General features: G+C 33.0%; 2 protein-coding genes across 2 annotated transcripts; both read left to right on the top strand.

The window, feature by feature from the left end:
• The first annotated feature begins 10,435 nt into the window (after positions 1 to 10,435).
• Positions 10,436 to 12,237, top strand: LOC111382720. The gene is made up of 3 exons (XM_023006761.1): positions 10,436 to 11,051; positions 11,139 to 12,129; positions 12,213 to 12,237. The coding sequence occupies exons 1-3, from the start codon at positions 10,436 to 10,438 to the stop codon at positions 12,235 to 12,237; spliced, it is 1,632 nt and encodes a 543-aa protein (XP_022862529.1).
• Positions 12,238 to 12,291: 54 nt separating this feature from the next.
• Positions 12,292 to 13,152, top strand: LOC111382723. The gene is made up of 2 exons (XM_023006764.1): positions 12,292 to 12,725; positions 12,958 to 13,152. The coding sequence occupies exons 1-2, from the start codon at positions 12,302 to 12,304 to the stop codon at positions 13,026 to 13,028; spliced, it is 495 nt and encodes a 164-aa protein (XP_022862532.1). The 5' UTR covers positions 12,292 to 12,301; the 3' UTR covers positions 13,029 to 13,152.
• The last annotated feature ends 5,793 nt before the right edge of the window (positions 13,153 to 18,945 follow it).

Raw genomic sequence — 18,945 nt, 5'->3', positions numbered from 1 at the left:
AGTACAAATAAATCTCAGCGTAAAACAAAAAAAATAAAAAAATAAAATTGATAAGTGTTCCGAAACTACTTAAATAGGATGGATCATAAACAAGTAATATAATGATGAGTCGAGTATCGTCCAATGGAGATTGAATATTGATTCAACTTTAATTAAAACCAATTTAATCAAGTGCACAAATAAATTTTTGTTTTTGATTTGATTTTCCTAATTAACAGCAAAACTAAAATTATTTAACAAGTAGGAAAATCTTAAGTTTTCAAGATCAGGTTGCAAACCGACCCGATAAAGAGAGAGGGTCAAAGCTCAAAAGCTCGAATTAAGGCTACATCAGGTCAAATAAAAAGCAAAAAATAATTACTTAAATAAAATAATTTGATAAATGATTCAAATTTTAAAGTTGGGGAGAATTTGACGAATTCATGTAAAACATAAAAAATATAATACAATGCAATTTAGTCAAATAACTCGTACTTTCTTAAAATATTAATTAACGAAACATGCAATTATGATGAATGCATGAATTGAATTATCATACATGTAGACATCAAAACCTAAATTAAGTCATATTCACAATAAGTTTGAGATCAATTGTATGGATATTTTTTCCTCCATTTTTGAAAGTGCGTTATAGATGTAGTTATGATAAATGCATGAATTGTTAGTTAAAGGAGTGGTTTCCTTCATTAAACAATTTGCAATGGTTTGGGAATTTTTCAATAATGGAACATGAATTAATACTGGTTGTGATCTTCTCCTTTTACGTTGACTGAAATGTTATTTACTTTATTCAGTTTAGTGTTTTTTTCCCCCCTTTTTTACAAAAGAACAATTAAAAGAATTGACTTATTAGATAAAAGAGAGTCATTTTTAAAAGGAAAAAGAAAATAAATTTTGGATTTGTCTTTTGACTAATTGAAAAAGTTAGGAAATGGAGTAATGGGGATGGTGGGGGTGCTGCAGGTGAGAAAGTAAAGGTGGTGAGGTGAAGGTGAGACATTAATGGCCGACAGAATGTTCCAAGCATTTGACATTATGGAGAACAACGATCTGACAATAATACTCCTTTTACCACAATATCGGACTGTAGCTAGGTCCAGTGAGTGAATAAGTGTTCGCCCAAATGTTGGTGCATTATTTCTTTAAAAGTACATGCATAGCCCCTATTTGATAATTTTTTTTTTTTCAGATTGTAAGTTAAAATTGTATTTTAAAGTAATAAAAAATTTATTTCAACTCATATTCTTTTATTCACTTTTCAATTACATAATTTATGAAATTTACAGACTTATAATCTCCGAAAACTTTATCTATCAGGGGCTTAATTTCATTATAAAGTATTTCAAAATCCGTACTCTTCCCTTATTACAGTTTTTTCTTTGTGGTACCTTCGATTTCGAAATCAATTTTCATTTCATCGGAATCGAGCTTTTTTACCAGTGAGTGAAAAAAATTTCGCCCTAATTTTGGTGCATTATTTCTCTAAAAGTACATACATAGCCCATATTTGCTAAAGTTCTTTTAGATTGCAAGTTAAAATTGTATTTTAAAGTGATAAAAAATTTAATTAGACTCATATTATAGCAAGTAATAACTCACTGCCTTAATCGCATCAAATAACTCCATTATTTCACATTACAAGAATTACACACCACAATATCGGAGTGTAGCCAGGTCCAGCCACAATGTATACTATTTGCTATATCCTTTAATTAAGAATAATGCTATCTAACACCAATTGTATTACAATAAAAGTCTAGGTGACGTTATGTCATCTACTCAATGAAAGGCGACTCATTGAATTGTACCTCTCATTTAATGTCATATTAGTGCAACATAAATTGGAGTAACACCAGTAATGCATTACTTGTTCATTAATTGAATGATTCAAAATAAACCTTGAGATGACTCGTGGCAAGTTTTGATTATTGGATACCTCAACGCATTTAAAATACAAGCTGAAGTTGCACTGAAATAAAAAAGAAATTTCCACTTCTCAAGCATTCCCATCTTATGTCCAAAGTAATGCAGTCTTCAGAAGGGAGCTGGATAACGAAATTGAGGGCAAAATTAAAGCGGTCGCAATGCTGCTTCCTTGACAGTGCTAGCTATCGCAGTGAAGTGGTCAATGGACCTAACTACCCTGATGCCAGTTATGTTTGATAAAGCGGCTAAAAGTAGTAGCACTGCTTTCTTGTGTGCTTCAACCGCTCATTTCATGCCTTCTCTGGGATCCATGAGTGATAGAGATATATTTGTGAACTTGACGGCATTTGGTATCCTTATAGTGACACTTACAGTAAATGTTATCATCCAAATGTTCACAGGCGTGATTAAAGATGATTTCCAAGTGTTGGTTGTCCTTATGAATGCTTATACGTTCATTATATTGAGTTCTTGTGCTTTAACAGTGTCTACAAGTAAAAAGTATTTGGAACAAAAGTATAAAGAATTGCACACAAGAATTTCGACAGAGGAACTACAAGGAGACGAAGTAGTGGACTTCGACAAGTTAAAACTGCGGGTGGAGAGGTATCGAATGATTGCAGAAACTGAGAAACAAGTAACCCTCAGTTTGTGATGGCACGATCTCAGGATGTGTTTTGTTCATGATCTGCATCATTAGTTATATTTTTGATGGATCAGTATTATTAACAAACAATAAGCCAGAATTTGCTTCCGATTATAAATGGTCAGTATATCTTGTTTATTGGACTCAACATGTAGGAATGGCTCTTTGTGTTGTCATGTCCTTGGGAAGATTTTTAGTAGCCTTACTTCACACTGTACGGAACATTAGAAAATGTACCATCTCTAGCATTTCCTTAGAAATAAAGAATTATAGGATCAAAAGATTGGTAGAGTAGAAAAGGGGACTTCCATTATTACAAGTTCAAGGCCAGAAGCTTAGAAAAATTATTTATCACATCAGAAATCTACTTCAACATTTGTATAGCAAGTCAACTAGTGATTGTGATCATGAATAAATTGCTTGTGCCAGTCTCAATTTTTGGATCTCTCTGCTCAATGGTGTGTTCAATATACTGTCCCATACTATTTATAGTCTCATTGACCATCGTACTCTTTTTTTGTACCATGAGGATGAGAATCATTAGGTACTTGGTAATGTTGAAGAAATTTTTCTGAAGGGAATCGAAGGCCTCATTCAATCCCAATGAATAAGAACACATGCTTGGTTATGAGTAAGATCTTAAAATTTTTGTTTTACTTCTAGAAAGTGAGGCAATGCAAGATGGATACCTCATGTTCATTAAAACTTCTATTAATTCATCCATAATTTTTGGTGAAAAGCACCAGCCTAGATATCTAATGGAGCTTATGGAGAATTCCAGCAGCTCCGAGGGCGTATTAAAATTTGAAAGTTATCTTGTCTCTCCAATAATTTGCAAAGAACCTCTAAGTTGCTGGAGTCTTTCTGTGGCAACGCTAACAAGTATCATGATTTCTCTTCCCAATGTTCAAATTGAGAAGTGAATCAGTTTCTAAGAAGTGTCATTGAAGGTTTTAAGTATGTGTGCCTTGTAGAGAAAAGTCTGGATATTCATAAGAAATTATTGAGTAGCACGAGTGCTGCAGATTTTGCGTAGGTTGCAGTTGAATTGAGGCACAAGTGGTTAGACACGGACCTCCAAAAAATTGCCAAGGTATCGAAATCCTCCAAAGAAACTCTTTAGACTCTAGCAAATAAAAGTGAAGAAATTTTGAAGGATTTCACAAGTAAAATGAATGGAAATGCGATGGAGAGTACCAGTAACTTGCCCGAAAATGTCATAATTGCTAATTCCATGTACAAAATAAGCAACACTTTGCTGTTGGTCTATGAGGAAAGCTATCATTCAGCATCAGATACTCCATTGTTTGAGAAATTGTTGGTTATCATTGCAGATATAATTGCTGCATGCCTGACGAATTTACCTCATGTTATACTCAAGAAATGTAACAATGGCGCCATAGAAAAACGGGAGAAAGGTGAATGGCGTACTTTACTCAAAAACACTAACCATGGTATTTCGGCCCCAACTGATAGCAGTGAGAATATTATTACTGCGTCAAGTGGTGAGGTGCATTTGAATGTACAAGAACTCCGTGCAAGTGCTACAACAGGTGTGAATATACCTTTATTCCCTGGTTCCATTCAGATTTAGCCTCAAATTTATTATTATTATTATTATTATTATTATTAGTATTATTATTATTATTATTATTATTATTATTATTATTATTATTATTATTATTATTATTATTATTATTATTATTATTTATGTTCCAGTTACTATGACATCAGTTTTTATTAAGGCTTCTGTTGAATTTACATTTCACCAAGTAAAAATTAATAAACAATTTCTTTTGTATCTCATTATAAATAACCAAAAAATGCATGAAGACAATGTTTGTATTGCCTAATATATATTTTTTGGAAACTGATAAAGGCAATGCAAAGTCTCATGTGACCGTGGAAGTGGAAGAGTTGGGAGACTAAAAAGAGAACAACCAAGCATAAGACCCTCACATCTCCACTTTTTGGAAGTTATTGTTTGTAAACATCCTTTTTTTTTTGGCCATACAACAGTTGTGAATTGCCAGTCACTCGGTAACATTTGTGTTATCATGAAAACCTAGTGGCATAATATTAGACATTTATTATGCATATTGTGAAGATTAAAAGTGTCGTTATGTTGATATAATTTGTTGATGAATACAATAGAATATTCATCACTTATTGTTGGGTTGTGATGCCAAACAAGTCTTGGGGCAGCAATGATCCATTATTGATCTTCAAGCTTAGGTCTAAATTGGAGACAAACCAAGTGGTCCAACCTCACTAGATCAGTCCAAATTCGGACCCATTTAAAAGTTCTACTTTAAGACTAGGGATGGCAATTTCTCAAAATCGAAAACCGTGGTTAACCGAACCAAATGGGACGAAAAAAATCGAACCGATGGTGCAATGGGGCGGGTATGGTTTTGATTTTAATAAATCGGTTCGTGGCGGTGCGGGTATGGTATTTACACCGTCGAACCGAAATCGAACCGATTACCTGCTAAAAAAAAAGCAAAAAAAAAAAAAACACAATTAAATTGATTTGATTATTGGGATTTACACTACTTTTCTATCTAGCCTAAAACAAAATCCCTCCATTACATCTATCTGACTCAGCCGACCAACCCACTTACCATTAGCCCATAATAATAGCATTAGTATGACAGTATATAAATGCAAACTCTACTCTCCACAAACCATGAACTCACACACTGCTCATTTTATTATTAATTTTTTTCTATTGTATGTAGAAAATTAATGTTTAGCGAGAAGGAAGCTGATGAAGATGCACATTTTTTTAATATTAGTTAAGACCATTCTCAATAGGTATATCGTTGTATTCTCTACTTATATTTCTTATTTATTATATAGGAATCAACTTTGAGTCTGATCTATGCTAGTAAGACTTGTGGGGAAGAATAAATCAAGTAACTTCAATGCACAACAATTAAGAATGAAGGAAAAGTTTAGTAATATTATATTTATAATATTGTTTGTTAAATTTGTATTTTGCAATTGAAAATTGGGATAATATTTGCATTTTCATTTGGAATATTGTGTTTTTGTTTTCATTGACTTTTTTTATAAATTATTTTATATCAATTTGACGGATGAACCTATAAAAAATAATTTATTTTCATGGTTAATAACCGAACCGAACCAAGATATGAATCAAACCGATTTACGTGGTTATTGTACGGTTATGGTATGGTCAAAAAATTGGTGGTGCGATTATGGTTTTGGCCAACTAACCCATAACCGAACCGTTGCCAACCCTATTTAAGAGACGTTTTACTTGGATTGCCACCCAGTAGCAACTTCAGTGTATTTGGAGCAATCTAGATAATTATATTAGAAGCATGGTCAATGATTTTAAGGCCAATATATTGCCCTAGTGTTTGAGAGGAAACCGTGCTTCTTTGCTTTAGTAAGTTTCAAAACTTTATGTGCTAAAAATCTGGGTTTGGCATTAGGCTTGACTTTGTGAGACATGGTTCCAAAATTTGAGCCCTAAAATTGTGTTAATCTTGGTGCTGATTACTACTTTACGTGCATAATGATATGTAGAATTGTTGTGTATTTTACTCTTTACTTCACATTAGGGGCGGACCGACATTAGGCCGAGCGGGGTTGGCCGCCCCACTCAATTTTCAAAATTTCAATTTTTCTCAAAGTTTTTGGGTTACGGCCCTAAGGTTTTTTTGTTTCACCCCCACTAGACTTTCATTTTGGGTTTGGCCTTGCTTCACATGAGAGCTTTATATTAGTGTGTGAGAACTTCAGATAAAACACGTTGGGAAGATGAACAATCGGTTTAGGGTATTGAAAAGGATCTCGAGCACTTTGAACAATTTTGAAGATTTGGTGTTGGACCTGTGAAGTTTTTAGTGCTCTTTCGTCTGGATTTGACTATGGACGTTAAATCTAGTCTAGATCTAACACTTCTTTGGGGAACATACTCTAGCTTGACACAATTTGTAACATTGGAAAATTATCCAAGGTTTTTGTTTTTGTTTTTTTTTTTATGGTAGTTGATGTGTAATTTGAATTATTTTAAGGTTTTCTATGCATCTCAAATAGCTTTTTCTGCTCTTGTTTTAGCTGAAGCATCTAGATTAGTGTGATGGAACTCATAGTTAGGTGAGAGGATTTATTGATTGTATTTATGCTTGATCTTTGATTGTAATTGTTTCATTATAATAAAATCGTTTGATCCGATTTTTACCATCAACATAGGACTTGGTTCTTTGTTTCGGAAAATAGTGCCATTTTAGCATTATTTTGTGCAGGGCTTGGTTCTTTGTTTTGGAATGAAATCATATATTTACTCGTTAAAATGATGCCCGGGTAAATAGGAAATTTAAGTTCAAAGTATAATGATTTGCATGTTGACAGAAAAACAATATAACTTGTTCCCCATAGGATAAGGCAATGACTAGTTTATATATAACTAGTCATTAATACTTTTTGTTCTTTTACACAGTTGTTAATCTCCTATTTATTATTGTTTAATTACTAAATAAATTATTTGTCAAACAATTAAATGATCAACAAATAATTTGAAGCAATTTCTTGATTTTGAGCATGCTCTTTGTAATGTATTTGAAACAAATTTGGGTGCTATGGACCTTGATATTAATTGTAACATTGTTGATGACCCGAAACAATTAACCCCAGTTTGAGCTTCATTTTTCAAAATTCACTTTCTTTAAACTCATTTTTCAACACTCACATTCTCTTAATAAAATAATTTTGCAAGCAATAAAAAAATTTCTTACTTTTTAATCACACATTCTCCAAAAAAATAAAAATAAAAAAATCATTCTTTCAAAATCACATATTTTGGTTTTGTCTTTTGACTAATTGAAAAAGTTAGTAAATGGAGTGATGAGGATAGTGGGATCCCGTAGTAAATTCTTGGAATCCGGATACACGAAAATTTTGAATTGTTTTACATTAATGGAATATATTGAAAATGTGGTTGCTCATGTGTCTTCCGATTCTTTAATATTTTCGTGAATGTACTGCTATTTCAATGTTCAATACGACTTACCCTCTACCAGGGCACAATTTTCTTATTATCATATAGATGTCATAATTCATTTGTTAATCACAGGTCACAGAGTCATTTGCCCAGGTCACAGATTTGTTTGCACAGGTCACAAATTTATTTATCCGGGTCACAGGTCACTAATTTGTATGCACAAGTCACACGTTACTGATTTGTATGCTCTGGTCACACTTGCGTGCTCAAGGTACATATCATGGAATTATGTGAATTGGTCACAAGTTACAAAATTGCTGGCACAGAACATACACATTTGACATTTGTGTGCTCAGGTCATAGATCACAAAATTGTGCGAATTGGTCACAGGTTATAGAACTATTTGCACAGAACACGTCACATTTGTACGGTTAGGTCACAAACTTGTTTGCACATGTCACAGGTCAAAGGTTACAAATTGCATTTGCTTGCTCAAGTCACAGGTCAAGGATCACAAACTTGTGTGCACAAGTCACAAATCACGTGTGTGCTCAGGTCACAGGTCATGGGACACAGAATTATGTGCATAGGTCACAATTGCTTGATCAGTGCACCAATCACAAGTCACAGTTGCATGATCAGGTTACAAGCCACACATGCGTGCTTAGGTCACTGGTCATAGAACCAGAACTTATTGCCACCATTGTCTGCAAGTCACGCTCCGCATATAATATTATTAGTACATCAGAATGAGTACACAAACATGGTCATAAAGATAAATTTCAATCACAGATGCTTTCTGGTGTGCATTTCATGTCTTGGTGAGCGTAATTACCATAAATTTAATGTCACGAGCAGAAATTTGGTTCACATATCCACACATATTTTGTGCTATAGACATGAATTAACGTCACAAAAAAATATTCTGGTCACAAACTCACATTTCGTATGGAGAATTTCATGATTTATAGATATATAATACATAATTGTGACCAAAATCTAATAAATACGAACAAATAATGCAAATAATCGCTGTCTGCGATGCAATTTTAATAGACATACGACACTATGAACAACAATATTCGTCATCTCCAATGCAATTTTTTGTATACAGCCGACATAATGCAGATTATAGGACACGATTAATCACATACTGATTTGATTTTAGACAGCCAATAGAACACCTTCGTTGATCGGAATGATGGAAGAATGAATATCCTTGAATCCTCATAATTGTGACCACCTTGATTTACAATTTTCTCGAAAAAATAAATCTGTCGTCGGCTAGAGGAAAGTATTGTTCCGTTTCAATATTCATGACTTTCCACCTAGAAATGACGATTGCGAGATTGTAGGAACCATGACTTTCCAATTTTGTGGAGGTTTTGGTTTGACACAGTAACTAGTAACTGATTGCGAGATTGTTGGAACCGTGTGGAAGTTACCTTATTTATATGTGTTCCATACATAATATATACTATTTATTAAATACATATTATATATTATATATAACCTAATTTATGAAATTCATTGACTTGTTTCTTATTTTTGAAATGCTGCATAGTATACACCTGGATAGTGTATTGTTCCCATAAGATATTCCAATGTAGAGTTGGTTTGCTAAAACTTTAAAAGCCCAAGGTTTTGAGCCATTGAGATACCGGTCCAAATTATGATTTGGCCCGACTATTGACCCAACATTTGGAAAGCTCCAAAATTGTTAAAAGTATTATTTATTTATTTATTTATTTTAAGTAAAATACGCCTTTATTTATCAAAGGCCATCTTTGCTTTGATTTCTGACACCTGGTTAATGGAACGCCGTTGGATTAAGATCATGCATCTCTCTCTTATAAATTGAAGGATGTGTGACTTTAGGGTTCATATGGTTGTTTTAACCCCAGTTGCATCTCTCTCTCTCTTGTTCTCTTCATCTTCTGGATGAACTCTCTGTAATTCGTTTGTTGTGTGAGTGTGAAATTGTAAATCTCTTCGTGAGTTTGTACTGCAGTATTTGGAGAGTCCTTTGGTGTGCGAAAGACATTCTTTCTTCAATTTTTGGAAAATTCACATTTGGTCATTCGAATACACTTATATATAAATTTCATCCTTCAACTATTCTGATATAGAAATTTGGTCATCCAGCTAAGCTTTAACATCAATTTCAAATATTAGGAAATACAAATCTGGTCATCCAACTATCATTTTACTTCATTTTCATCATTTAACTATTTGGGTATTTGAATTTGATCATATAACTATAATTTTAAATCAATTTCATCCTTCAAATATTAGGAAATTCAAATTTCATTATGGAACTATCATTTATTACCAGTTTCATCCTTTAACTACTAGAAATTCTAATTTGATAATCCAACATTCGTTTAACATGAATTTCATTCTTCAACTATTAGGAAATTGGAATACAAATACTTTCGTTGATTTACATTCAAATAAGATCAAATTATATGATATAATTGAAATCAATAACTTAATTATTTTTTTTTTCCGTGAAGAGATTTTTCTGGGTGTAATTTTCTTGAGTTTTAATTTCATCAGCATTGCCTTCCGTCCAATTTTATTTATTTATTTTAAAGCAATTTTCAGAATTATTTATTAATATGATAATAATGATGATGTCGTTGCAACATATATTATATGCTGGATGACCCTTTAGTCAACTGAATGATTCAAAATAATCTTTGAGATGACTTGTGGGGTTTTATTATTGGATATATTTTTCCTTAATGGATGCATCAATGCGTTGAAATACAAGCTGAAGTTGTACTACTGAAATTACAAAGAAATTTCCACTACTCTCAGCATTCCCAATATCTTAAATTCAAAACTGTACATTCATCGGAAGAGAGCAGAATAATTGAACAAAATGATTGACTCTAAAGCCCCAATGCCATGGATAGGCTTATACGCTGCTGTAGCATCTCTAATATGGACTGTAGCACTTACGGCTGATACAGTGCACTCTATCCGCCATAGAAAATTATGGTTCCCTTGCAGATATTCTGCTCTCAATGCTGCTTCCTTGACTGTGTTAGCCATCGCAGTGAAGTTGTCAATGGACCTAACTACACCGATGCCAGGTATGTTTGATCAAGCGGCTAAAAGTATTAGCACTGCTTTCTTGTGTGCTTCAACCACTCATTTCATGCCTTCTCTGGGATCCATGAGTGATAGAGGTATATTAGTGAACTTGGCTGCATTGGGTATCCTTATAGTGACACTTACAGTAAATGTTATCATCCAAGTATTCACAGGCGTGATTAAAGATGATTTCCAAGTGTTGGTTGTCTTTATGAATGTTTATACGTTCATTATATTGAGTTCTTCTACTTTAACAGTGTCTACAAGTAAAAGGTATTTGGAACTAAAGTATAACGGATTGCACAGAAGAATTTCGTCGGAGGAACTACAAGGAAACAAAATAGTGGACTTCGACAAGTTAAAGTTGCGCGTGAAGAAGTACTGGGTCATGGCAGAAACAGGTAACCCTTAGTTTGTCATGGCACGATCTGAGGCCAGCGGTGTTTTATTCATGATCTGCGTCATTAATTATATTTCTGATGGATCAGTATTGTCAACAAACAATAAGCCAGAATTTGCTTCCGATTATAAATGGTCAGTCTATCTTATTTATTGGACTCAACATGTAGGCATGGCTCTTTGTGTTGTCATGTCCTTGGGAAGATTTTTAGTAGCTTTAATTCACACTGTACGGAATATTAGAAAATGTACCATCTCTAGCATTTCCTTAGAAATGAAGAATTACAGGATCAAAAGATTGGTAGAGTGGAAAAAGGGACTTTCATTATTACAAGTTCGAGGCCAGAAGCTTAGAAAAATTATTTATCACATCAGAAATCTACTTCTCAACATTTGTATAGGAAGTCAAATAGTGATTGTGATTGTGAATAAATTGCTTGTGCCAATCTCAATTTTTGGATATCTCTGCTTAATGGTGTGTTCAAAATACGGTCCCATAATATTTATAATCCCATTGATCATCGTACTCTTTTTTTGTATCTTGAGGATAAGAATCATTAGGTGCTTGGTAATGTTGAAGAAATTTTCCTTAAGAGAATCGGAGGCCTCATTCAATCCCAGTGAATCAAAATACATGCTTGGCTATGAGCAAGATCTTAAAAATTTTGTTTTACATCTAGAAAGTGAGGCAATACAAGATGGATACCTGATGTTCATTAACACTTCTATTAATTCATCCATAATTTTCGGTGCGAAGCATCAGCCTAGATATCTAATGGAGCTTATGAAAAATTCCACCAGATTTGAGGGTGTATTAGAATTTGAAAGTGATCTTGTCTCTCCGATAATTCTCATAGAACCTCTTAATTGTTGGAGTCTATCCGTGGCAACACTAACAAGTATCATGATTTCTCTTCCCAATGTTCAAAATGAGAAAAGGAATCAATTTTTAAGAAGTGTCATTGAAGGTTTTAAGTATGTGTGCCTTGTAGAGAAAAGTATGGATGTTCATAAGAAATTGTTGAGCAGCACGAGTGCTGCAAGTTTTGTGTGGGTTGTAGTTGAATTGAGGCACAAGTGGTTAGACACAGACCTCCAAAAAATTTCCAGGGTATCAAAATCCTCCAAAGAAACTCTTCAGAATCTAGCAAATAAAAGTGAAGCAATCTTGAAGGACTTCACAAGTAAAATGAATGGAAATGCGATGGAGAGTCCCATTAACTTACATGAAAATGTCATAATTGCTAATTCAATGTACAAAATAAGCAACAGTTTGTTGTTGGTCTATGACGAAAGCTATCATTCAGCATCAGATACTCAAGTGTTTGAGAGATTGTCAGTTATCGTTGCAGATATAATTGCTTCAAGCCTGACCAATTTACCTCATGTTATACTCAAGAAATGTAACAATTGCGCCATAGAAAAATGGGAGAAAGGTATACAGGAAGCAACTCAACCTTTGGGAGAAACTCAAGGCATTCTGAAAGCTCTTCAAAAGCATGAAATTCCTAATCTATCACCCGATCAATCAATGTATATTGACGAATGGCGTACTTTACTTAAACATACTAACCATGGTATTTTGGCCCCAACTTCTAGAGGTGAGAATATTATTACTGCTTCAAGTGGTGAGGTGCATTTGGATGTACAAGAACTTCGTGCAAGTGCTACAGCAGGTATGAATATACCTTTATTCTCTAGTTTCATTAAAATTTAGCCTCAGATTTATTATTATTATTTATGTTCCCATTACTATGACATCAGTTTTATTAGGGCTTCTATTGAATTTAAATTTCACCTAGTAAAAATTAATAAACAAGTTCTTTTGCAACTCATTATAAATAACCAAAAAATACATGAAGAGAGTGTTAGTATTGCCTAATATATATTTTTTGGAAACTGGTGAAGGCAATGCAGAGTCTCATGTGACCGTGGAAGTGGAAGAGTTAGGAGACGAAAAAGAGAACCACCAAGCATAAGACCTAACATCTCCACTTTTTGGAAGTCATTGTTTATAAACATCCTTTTTTCCCCCTTTTTTTGTTTGGCCATACAATTGTTGTGAATTTCCAGTCATTCAGTAACATTTGTGTTATCATGAAAACCTAGTGGCATATTATTAGACATTATTATGCATATTGTGAAGATTAAAAGTGTCATTATGTTGTTATAATTTGTTGATGAATACAATAGAATATTATTCACTTATTGTTGAGTTTTGATGCCAAACAAGTCTTGGGGCAGCGATGATCCATGATTGATCTCCAAGTTTAGGCCTAAATTGGAGACAAACCAAGTGGTCCAACCCTCACTAGATCAGTTCAAACCCAGACCCGTTTAAAAGTTCTACTTTAAGACACGTTTTACTTGGATTGCCACCTGGTAGCAACTTCATTGTATTTGAAGCAATCTAGATAATTAGATTAGAAGCATGGTCAATGATTTTAAGGCCAATCTATCGCCCCTAGTGTTTGAGAGGAAACCTTGCTTCTCTACACTTGTAAGTTTCAGAACTCTATGTGCTAAAAATCTAGGTCCGACACTAGGCTTGACTGTGTGGGACACGGCTTCAAAATCTGAGCCCTAAGATTGTGTCCATTTTGGTGCTGATTACTACTTTACGTGCATAATGATATGTAGAATTGTTGTGTATTTTACTCTTTACGTCACATGAGAGCTTTATATTATGGGAACTTTACGTAAAACATTTTGGTAAGACGAACTGTCGGCTTAGGGTATTGCAAAGGATCTCATGCAATTCTCAGGGCTCTGAACGATTTTGAAGATTTGGTGTTGGATCTGTGAAGTTTTATAGTGTTCTTTCGTATAGATTTGAATATGCAAGTTAAATCTAGTCTAGATCTAACACTTCTTTGGGGATCATACTGTAGCTTGACACAATTTGTAACATTGGAAAATTATCCAAAGTTTTTGTTTTTGTTTTTTGTTTTGTTTTGTTGTTGTTTTTGCAATTTTTTTTATGGTAGTGGACGTGTAATTTGAATTATTGTAAGGTTTTCGATGCATAATTAATTTAGTTAGTATGTTAACCTCCTAAGTGCGAATTTGCTAGCATAAGTGGATTGTCGATGAAGCATAAAACGATGTGAAGGAACAAATAAGAAAAAGGCTCGCATAAAGGTCGTGAACCATTACTAATATTTAGGTGGGCTATAGGCTGTCAATTAGAAGCAAGTGAGCATGATGAGTAGAGCATGATTCTTAACTGAATCAATTACAAGATAACCAGTAAGGGGCCGCCACCTGTTATTTTCTAAAAACGACCAAACTATTCCAACACTTGGAGGGAAATCTATAAATACTCCCTTCTCGTTTAAAGGGAGGAATTCAAGTATATTCATCTCAAATAGTTTTTTCTCTTGTTTTAGTTGAAGCATCTAGATTAGTATGGTGGAACTCATACTTAAGTGAGAGGATTTGTTGATTGTATTTATATTTGATCTTCGATTGTAATCGCTTCATTATAATAAAATCATTTGATCCGATTTTTACCATCAACATAGGACTTGGTTCTTTGTTTTGGAAAATAGTGCTGTTTTAGCACTACTTTGTGCGGGGCTTGGTACTTTGTTTAGGAATGAAATCATATATTTACCTATTAAAATGATTCCTGGGTAAACAGGAAATTTAAGTTCAAAGTATAGTGGTTTGCATGTTGGCGGAAAAGCAATTTAACTTGTTCCACATAGGATAAGGCAATGACTAGTTTATATATGACTAGTTATTAATACTTTTTGTTCTTTAACACAGTTGTTAATCTCCTATTTATTATTGGGTCATTACTAAGATTATTTATTTGTCAAAGAATTAAATGTTCAACAAAGAATTTGAAGCAATTTCTTGGTTTTGAACATGCTCTTTGTAATGTATTTGAAACAAATTTGGGTGCTATGAACCCTCGATATTAATTGTAACATTGCTGATGACCTGAGAAAATTAATCCCAGTTTGAGCCTATTTTTCAAAATTCAATTTCTTTGAACTCATTTTTCAACACTCACATTCTCTCAATAAAATAATTTTATGAGTAATCAAAAAAATTTTCTTACTTTTTAATCACACATTCTACAAAAAAATCAGTCTTACAAAATCTATACTTAAAAATGGGTTTCAAACAAGGATTTAGTTACCTTGAGGTACAAACTCTACTAGCCTGACTCTTTCCAATCTTCTGTGGTAGATGCAATATCAACCGCGCATGAAAGGGTGAAACTTTGGGATAGTCTAATAGTGCTTCCAAGCAATATGATTCACCTTGGTTTTCTTCAGGGGTGATTTTAATGTGCTCTTTTATCAGCCAAGAAGAATTCAGTATCAAACTGCCAAATCCAGGTGATTTTTCAAAACATGTGGATTTGAGGTGACCAATTTGAGGACTTCTTTGTAAGGAACTAGAAACAATCAATAGCTAAGACAAGGCTCTTGGTTTTCAAGTGTAAATTATCTAGACTAAAAAATTGGCCTTAAGTGGTAGGATAAACAAGTGTTTGGTAAATCTTCACCAAGATTGAACTCGAATAGAAAAGGAGCTAACTTTTTACCATTTGCAATCAGAAACAACGATAATATAGCTTCACAAATCTTATGCAGAATACAACTCTTTACTAGCTTGCTAAGAGATATTCCTACGACAGAAAGCGGGAATAAAATGGATTCAAGTGGAGAATTGAAACACCAAGTACTTCCACAATGTGATCTAAAAAACCAAGAACTAAATCTATTATTCACAACATTTCATTGGAAATGGAGATACATTTGAAGATCCAAATCCAGAATTTTAGCAATTAATGTTGGGTTTTGAAAACTTTATTTTGCGATATGCTTACAAATATTCGGAGTTTAAAAGGCTCTAATCTCTATATTATTATATTGGTTTTGACAGCTGCTGGCCAGTTAAATGAACAGAATTAGTATGGAAAGCTTCAAATTCATTGTTCGTGTAGAAACTGTGTTTGATGAAGTCTGAAGTTTGAATTTATTTCCTCAACACAAACATTCAAGGCTAAAACATCTCCTCTTGTTAATCATAAAGAATTCTGAATCTAAACCTCAGCCATTGATGCATTAATCTGAAGTAGGCACAAATCAGTTAGGGATTCCGAATTGTAACAATATTATGAATAATTTATTAATATGGTATGAATGATGATGTAGTCGTAAGTTGCAACATTTATTATTTTCTATACCCTTTAGTCAATTGAATGATTTAAAATAATCCTTGAGATGACTCATTGCAAGGTTTTATTATTGGATATAATTTTCTTTAATGGATGCATCAAAGCGTTGAAAATAAAAGTCGAAGTTGCTCTGGAAATTTTCACTACTCTTGAATCCAAAGCAGTGCAGTAACAATGACCCGATAAATTTGGATTATTTATAAGTCGTCCTTTAACGTTAGGATACAAAAAATAGTAAAACCTATAGACTTGAAAAAGAAAATTTAAATTCTCTAGATACATCAACTTTTGTGGAATTGAAATATGATCGATTACTTGAAGTTACATGTAAGATACCTTGAAACAAGATTGAAAGCTGGAACACGAAGACTTTTGAAAACGAAAATTCAAGTTCTCTATATACACTTTACACTGTCTTTTGTGGAAATGAAACATGATCCATGACTTGAAGTTACATGGAAGATACCTTGCACCAAGAATTAATAAAAAAGAAGAAGAAGAAGAAGAAGAAGAAAGGATAGAAATATTGACTTGTTGGGTTCCAAATAACGTTGCATTGACAGTAATTATTCTAAATTTATTTCTTCTCTAACCTTGAAGGGAACCAGAGTATATTTGGTATGTGTTCTAGATAGTACATGATGGTCCAAAGTAAATTATTAGTTCAAAAAGTTTGAGAAAATAAACATGAACTGATGTCTATAAATGATTGTTTTAACAATAAATGAATTTGAAAAGTATTATGGTCGAATGTGGGGAGTTTAATCAAACTTTAGTTGATTTGTTTGGTACGAGAACTTTAACATAAGACCGTATACCGTTCCATACACAATATGTAGATATTCTTTCTTGGCACAAAGTGGACTTGTTCAAGGTTAACAAGTAATTTTTCTTTTTCCTTTTTTTTATCTAAAACGACAACAACAATAAATTATAAGCTTTAATTTTTTATAAATTTAGATCGATTATATGAAATGGTTATTATCATCATTCATTTGGTATGTCAAATAATTCACAATCAAGACAAACAGTTACCTTGGAATTATTTTTCCTAGATTCATGTATGTATGTACACTTTGTTCCTACGATGGTGGTGTTCACGGCAGTGCTACCGGAGGCAATGGTGAGGTGGTGGTTACAAATGGTGTTGTGGTCATAAATTGTTTGATTGATTGTAATTAATGAATTGATTAATGTGTTACTAATGAAATACATAAATTGTGACCAATAAATAATGTGTGACTTAAAAATTTGTGAAGTTGTGATTAGAAATTTAATTTTGACCTAGAAATAATGTGTGACAATTAATTTGATATTTTGTGACAGTGAAATAAGTGGCAACCTCTGAATTTTGTGATTTGTGACCAGAGAATAATATATGACCTATAACTTTGTTAAATTTGTGATCGAGAAATAAGTTGTAACTATGACGTCTATAATTGTAACTAATACATACTTGTGACCATAATTTATATAATATTGTGATCTTAATAATATTCAATAAATAATATATATATTTTTAATTAATTATTTTATATATAAAATTTAACCAATATCTGATTTTTGAAATAATAAACCTTGTTTTTTAGTTTTGAACTAGATTATACTTAATCTCTTAGCTATAAAATTTTCCCTTGAAACAAATTTGGGTGCTATGGACCGTTGATATTAATTGTAGCCTTGCTGATGACTTGAGACAATTAACCCCCATTTGAGCCTTTTTCAAAATTCAATTTCTTTAAACTCATTTTTCAACACTTATATTCTCTCAATAAAATAATTTTGCAAGTAATCAAAAAAATTTCTTACTTTTTAATCACATTCTCCAAAAAAATCGTTCTTACAAAATCTATACCTAAAAAAGGGGATCCAAACAAGGACTTAGTTACCCACGCATGAAAGGGTGGAACTTTGGAATAGTCTAAAAGTGCTTTCCGGATCTAGAACATGTGGATTCGAGGTGAAAAATTTCAGGACATCGTTGTGAGAAACTAGAAATAACCAATAGCAGAGACAAGTCTCTTGGTTTTCGAATGTAAATTATCTATCATAAAAATTGGCCTATAATTCTTCATAAAGGTTGAACTAGCCTAGAAAAGGAGCTAACTCTTTACTATGTGCAATCAGAAATCACGAGAATAAAGCTTTACAAATCTAACGTAGACTACAACTATTTAATTGCTTGTTAAGAGGTATTCCAGAGACAGGAAGCGGAATAAAATGGATTCAAAATTTCAAATGGGGACCAAAACACCAAGTACTTTTGACTGTGTGATAAAAAAATGAAGAACCAAATCTATTATTCACAAAAGTTTATTGAAAAATGGAGATACATTTGAAGGTCCAAATCAAGAATTTTAGCGATTAATTACATTCATGAGCTATTTACACATGAATCTTCTGAGCTCCCCAATTCTAAATTAGATTTAATCCCTCAGTAATTGATGAGTTCAAAAGCACTATGAAATAAATAAAGGGTTGGTTTGGGATGTTGGGTTCAGTCATGGGTTGGGTTTGAGTGCTGTTCGGTTCAATGGGCATGCAGCAGCGCCATCTTCTCTTTGTCTTCCTTGGCTTTAGAAGAGTCACAAATGAGAAATGATTTATGATTTTGGAGTGAAATCGAGTGGGGTGGGGTTATATGGGATGTATATCAATTATTATTATTATTATTAAACAAGGATTATTATGATGCAAAA

This window comes from Olea europaea, unplaced genomic scaffold (genome assembly GCF_002742605.1).
Source record: "Olea europaea var. sylvestris unplaced genomic scaffold, O_europaea_v1 scaffold2554, whole genome shotgun sequence".
In the NCBI taxonomy this organism is placed as follows: Eukaryota; Viridiplantae; Streptophyta; class Magnoliopsida; order Lamiales; family Oleaceae; genus Olea; species Olea europaea.
This window is presented reverse-complemented; position numbering and strand designations above follow the sequence as displayed.